Source organism: Zonotrichia albicollis, chromosome 5 (genome assembly GCF_047830755.1).
Source record: "Zonotrichia albicollis isolate bZonAlb1 chromosome 5, bZonAlb1.hap1, whole genome shotgun sequence".
In the NCBI taxonomy this organism is placed as follows: domain Eukaryota; kingdom Metazoa; phylum Chordata; class Aves; order Passeriformes; family Passerellidae; genus Zonotrichia; species Zonotrichia albicollis.
Window position 1 is genome coordinate 69,311,222 of NC_133823.1, and position 6,000 is coordinate 69,317,221.

The 6,000-nt window shown below is 45.8% G+C and overlaps 1 protein-coding gene across 2 annotated transcripts in view; it reads right to left on the reverse strand.

Moving 5' to 3' along the window:
- PLK4 (polo like kinase 4) overlaps positions 1-4,261 on the reverse strand; it is a 13,228-nt gene extending 8,967 nt beyond the window's left edge. The window contains exons 1-5 of one of the 2 annotated variants that reach the window (XM_074542007.1): positions 4,002-4,261; positions 3,498-3,593; positions 2,951-3,046; positions 2,740-2,854; positions 922-1,954 (exon numbers count right to left, since the gene is read on the reverse strand). In XM_074542007.1, coding sequence (XP_074398108.1) covers positions 922-1,954; positions 2,740-2,854; positions 2,951-3,046; positions 3,498-3,593; positions 4,002-4,031 — 1,370 coding nt within the window. In that variant the 5' untranslated portion in view covers positions 4,032-4,261. Of the gene's footprint in view, positions 1-921; positions 1,955-2,739; positions 2,855-2,950; positions 3,047-3,497; positions 3,594-3,728; positions 3,920-4,001 lie in introns of those variants that run through there. The other variant, XM_074542006.1, reaches the window with a different exon arrangement.
- Positions 4,262-6,000: the final 1,739 nt, after the last annotated feature.

The following is a 6,000-nucleotide window of genomic DNA, read 5'->3' on the forward strand; positions in this document are numbered from 1 at the left end:
CTGTCTGCACTTTCTTGTAGTGATGATGACTGCTTCACCATTGGCAAGGGCTCATTTATCAGCAAAACCACCCCAAAACCACAGAATATAAACCATCAAATTCAAGTCTTAGGACTTGCATTTAAGATTTTGCTGTGCAAGCTATCTACAGGTGTAAGAGGGTTTCCTATAATCAATAATTATAAAAAAAAAAGTTGTAAATGTTTACATTCAGCATGGCTTTGTGAAGTCGTGGGGAATAAAAGCATTACAGTAACATTTGTATAAACTTTTGATTTTCAAACATTTCTCATACTTTCTTTCTCACAGAAGGAATGCACATGCCCACTGAACTTTGCTTATGTCATACACCTGAGAACAGTCAAGAAAAACTTCTTACTCCATTTACTTTTTTTTCAGTTTCTTGTTTGTCTTTTCCTTGAACTGATTGGCAAAGAGAAAACATAGGAAATTATGCCAGTTCTTCATGTGGAGAGAAATGCAGGAACTAAGATATGGAAGTCCTTATATTAAAACAGAAAATTATTCTTTTGATATTCTGCTCATAGAAAGTCTACAGAAAAGGAGCCAGGATTTTCACAGAGAAGTTACAAATAAGTACAAGACTCAATTTCAGATAATTATCTATGATTGACACCTTTTTTCTGGTACGCATCTCTATAACCTATTGCCTAATCTTTACTAAATTTTTGTTTCATCCTCTCCAAGCATAAATAAAAATCACCTCAAGAGATGAGCAAGTAAAAATGTTGATAATTGCACTCTGAATGCCTTCTCCCTTCATCTGTCTCTTCTACAAAGAACAATCAGCAAGACTCTCTACTACAATTACTGTGGGGAAAGAAATCATCAACTTGTTGCAAATAAAAAGAAGACAATAAAGGAGCTCTAAATTCATCTGAATAGAAAACCGATTCTTACTGTGGTTGATCTTTTACAGGTGGAGATATCTGCTCTTCAAAAGAACCAGAAGTACTAGAAGTCTTCTCCTTAAATATTTCTCCTATATCAGTATAGCTGTTGGCAGGTGAAAAGTACTCTGTGTTCTCCCTTGCTCCTATTTTAGGCTTGGAAAGCACTTCCAAGGAGTGACAGCGATCCAGGACGTTGGAGATGCCCTGAGTGTGGCTGTGGGACGCGCCAGACCTGTCTGAGGAGTGGGCTCTCCGCAGGTAGCGCGAATGTGGCCTCTCCTCAGCAGCCTGGGTGCTTCTTCCCCTGCCACTTACTCCAGTTTCCTTTCCCTGAATTCCCCACTGTTGGAAAGAACCGCTTCCATCTCCTGATGAATTTGTACTGGAATTCTTGTTTGTAGGAAAAAAAGTGATTTTATTTGGGAGCGGCTGTCCAACTAACAGCTTCTTCTTTTCCTTCAAGCTACCACTGGTACTGATGCTGGAAGAGCCCATGAAGGTCGTAGAGATGGTGGCATTCCCACTGTCCATGGAATCTTCTGAGCTCCCCAGGTCTCTGCTCCGTGCAGAGCCACCCCTGGCCATGAAAGGATGATCCAAGACGGAGGAAAGGCTCAAGCGATCGGCGGGGTTTTTGCGCAGGAGCCTGTGGATGAGGTCCTGTGCCTCTCTGGACAGGAAGGCTGGCATCTCATAATCTGCCAGCACCACTTTGTTCAGCGTGTTCCTGACAGTGTCCGTGTCAAAAGGTGGCTTGCCAATGAGCAGGGTGTAAAACATGCAGCCCAGAGACCACACGTCCGACTCCAGCCCGTGCGGGCTCCTCGTGGCGATCTCTGGGGAGATGTAATTGGGAGTCCCACACATGGTGTAATGCTTCTCATGAGGCATCTTCAGCTGAGTGGCCAAGCCAAAATCAGCAATCTTGACGTTCATGTTGCTGGTGAGTAAGATATTGGAGAGGGTGAGGTCCCGGTGCAGGATTCCATGGGAATGGAGGTACAGCATGCCCGTGATAATCTGGTGCAGGAAGTGTCGCGCTGTCAAAACAGAACCACACGTTGCACTCTTAGATTTGAAATCCTAGCTCTGAAGATAACTCAGCTTTAAGCCTGCTATTTGTCTTGCTTCTATTTTTTCTTAGGTGTCAGACTAGTGAAACTGGAATTACCTTTGTACAACTTTGTTCTTTATGTAACACAGGAAACGGGACTGGAAATATTTTCAAATGGCCCAAACTTTCTCAAATTAGATTATTAAGAATCAAAGCCAGATACAAATTAAACCAGTGATGCCTTTATAGCAACACCCCATTAATCCAGTCCTGTGACCTAGGTCCCAAAAAATCCCTATCTATAGCAGAATCATGGAATTAAATTAGAAACTGATAGAGAAGCAGGTAAGCAGGAAACTTCTTAAACAGGTAAGAAGTTCTTCTCAGTAAGAACTGAGTGAGAGGTGAGCAGTGAGGTGAGTCTGGAAGCAGTAAAGGCAGAAGTTGACAATTTTCCTGTTCTTCTTTCCTCTTCCAATTTTAACCTACATTTCAACAGAATTTTAAGTACAAAGGTAAGCTCTACTTTGTATCTGCCTTCTAAGATCACCATGTTTTTATACTCCATATAGCACAAAAAGAACCAAATGCATATAGAAATACAGATGAATACATACACAATAATAATCAATCTTTAGATTATCATTTACCACAAGATTTTAAGGTATAGAAACTGTGATGGCAGGTTTAAACACTTCCTCTAGAATGTAATATTTATTAATATTAATAATTAGTAATGCAGACAGCTCCACAGACCAAAAAAAATCTCACCTTCATCTTCTGAAAAGGGTTTCTTTCTGTTCTTTATGTATCTGCTCATTTCGCCATTGTGACATATCTCAAGTATCAAGTACACATAGTTGCTATCTTCAAAATAGTTATAAAGCTGGAAAAAAAAGACAATGAAAAAATGAAATTCCATTTTGTAGACCCTGCAGCAAGTCACATATACAGCCCTCTCCACAAACCCCAAGGTTCTTACCTCGAGTATAGATGGATGCTTTAGCTGACAATGTATTTTCACCTCATTCTGAACCCTCTGTACCATTCCAACTTTGTGCATGGCTTTTTTGTCTATCTGTAAGTGGATCACAGCATAACTTAAGATGTTCAGTGCATGTTTGTCCTGGCAATTTTTAAATATAAAGTTTTCACATAGTTTAACTTAAGGTACTCTTTTAATGATCGAGTCTTATAGATAATTGGAGGAACACCACAACTGAAAGCAGTCAAGTGATAACATTATCAACACTAACGCTTATTAATATTTTTTCTGAAATACTTCAGCAGAGAAACCTAAATCTCATTTTGCTACACAGATAGGGTAAATGTAGCCAACACTAAAAAGCATTTCTATTAAATATTAAGTCTTTTTCGTTGTGCATCTTTCAGGATCGAGTCGCGATCTTAATGTCCGTTATTTACAAACACTCAACCCAAACACCAGTGCCCAACTGCATAACCCCAACCTGTTGCAACTTTGCATTCGGTCTCTAAGGAGACGGATACTTTCTGGCCGCCTGCCTTACCATTTTGATGGCCACTTCCAGGCCGGTTTTCAGGGACACTGCTCTGTAGACCCCCGCGAAGGAGCCCTTGCCCAGGAGGTTCCCCACCTTGAAATCCTGCAAGACCAACAAACCGCGCTCGTTAGCCCGGGGCTTTGTCACTCAAACCTCGCAGCTCCCCTCTCGATGCGGACCCTCCAGGGAGCCCCCGCACCCCCGAGATCCGGCAAACCCGAGGCGAACCGGGGCTACCTGCACGGAGCTCTCCGGGGCGCGGCGGCGGCGGGGCCCGGCCGGCCCGCACAGCCACCCCCGCCGCATCCTCCTGCCGGCACCGCGCTGCCGCTGCCCGACCCGGCGCGGCCTTCCCGCCGCTGCTCCCGCCGCGGCTCCCGGGACGCGGGACACCCCCGCCCCCGGCTGCCATGGCAGCGCCGCTCCCCGCCGACACGTGGGGGCCGGGGCGAAGGCGCGGGAGGAACGGCGCTGCCACCAAACCGCGCCCCGAGGGGCTGCGCGCCTCACCTCTATCCTCTCGCCGATGCAGGTCGCCATGGCGCCGGCCGTTCTTCCTCGGGTCCCGCTACCGGTCGTGCCGAGAGCCTGGGGCGCGCTTAACCCATCAGGGCGCCCCGGGCCGCCGGCCGCGGTGCAGCCCCGCTCGCTCCCGGGCCCGGGGGCGGCCGCTCCGCGCCCCCCCCGCCGACATTTTGAAAAGTCGCGCCGTTACCCCCCGGCCCCGCCCCGACCCGGGACGAGGCTGCGTCTGACGCAAGCGCGTCACGCCGCGGCCGGGCTGGGAGGGGGATGAGCCGTCGCGCATGCGCGGGGCGGGGCGTGCCCCGTCAACCGTTAGAGCGCGTGCGCCGTGAGGGGAGCGCGAGTCCCCTCAGCCCGGGGCGTCCCACAATGGGGGAGTCCTGGAATATTTTGTGGTTGTCCTAAAGATCCTCTGGTTACAATCCTCGCTGCCAGGGGCAGGGACACGCCACCTAGATCAAGTTATTTGAATTGGTTTAGGCTGGGGAAAAGATTTTTATTTTTGTTGGTTTCGATTTGCCCCCTGAATTATCCCACCTCATAAACATCTTGTTGTCTCCTGTAGCAGGGGAATGCTCCCGATGTTATTTTCGCTAGGGATGCACGGAGTGATTTAGCACTTCAGCTTCTCCAGTGTTTGCCAGCTTGTGGCTGTAAACTCAAGCGGTTCCTCCATGACCAGTCAAATTTCATTGTTGAAATAAAATACAGCTAAAATCAAGCTGCACTTTCTCCTTCATGGGTCTAAGATGGATTGTGCATAAGCGTTTGTGTAAATCGCTGAGAATCCTTACAGATAAACCAGGAGCTGTGTGAATTAACATCACTGGCTTGTGTAACTAGGGTGGAAGATTAGTAAAAAGAGACTTAATTTAATTTCAAGGCTAGATTATTTCTCTGAAGAGTGATGAAGGTGCACCTCCACTGATCGTCCAGCCTGCAACTTGCAGTGAAACGATGCTTTCCTCTGTTTCATTAAAAAGGAACTGGAATCACTCTTCTGTTGTTGGGTTGCATTTATGACTGCAGGGGTCAGCATCTGCCGCGAGCAGAGCTTGTGAGACAAACCAACCATGTAATGAATCCTTTGCTTACTCTTTTTATCACAGAACACAGATACCTCATCTTGTTCTCAGGGCTTCAGCATTGAAAGAAATGCTATGATAAATTCTTCTTTAAAGAGTTTTAGGAGAGTAAAAGGACTCCCTTAAAACAGGGCATGCAGGCCTTCCTTCTACTTTATTGCATGACCAAAATGTAAAGATTTAGGACATCATCAAGTGGAGAAGTCTGATGGGCAACAAAAGTAAAAAGGAGCTGAGTAGGAAGGATGATAAAAAGCAAAAGGCAGCATAAAGTTACATTTTGTGAATCATAATACATCATCACTTGCTGCTCTGCAGCTTTGCTTGTGTCTTTGCCACAGGGTTCATGACACTGGTAGTTGCACTTATTTCCCATAGGTGTATTTCTTTCTTATTGCTGCTTTTCACAGACACAGGGCAGCTTTCTGAGATGCATCTCATAGTGCCAGTCTAGACTACAGACACTGAATCTTGTTGAAAACATCACTGGTGTATCCTGGGTAGATGATAAATTGTGAACATGTAATGATCCATCAGTCCTGGCTTCTGTTTGACCACTAGGACTTAAAAAAAACAGTTAATACATCAAATATATTTGCTTTGATGTGTTAACCTTGTACTCTAAATATTCAAATAAATGTTGCCTTGCCTTCCCCAGCATCTGCCCAAGAGGTGGCTGTGACAGGGTGTGCGTTTCAGTGGCACAGCAGGATGAGCACCCAGCAGTCCTCAGGGCCTGCCAGGGTGTGTCAGCAACGTGAGACACTCCGTGCAATTGTTGCCAACTCCTCATGTCAAGAGCAATTTATTTTTTTAAAATTGAACTTTGTAGTTATACACCCACAAAACTTCAGTGGGGTATTTTCATGTCCAACACCACTGAAATACATGTTTTGTTT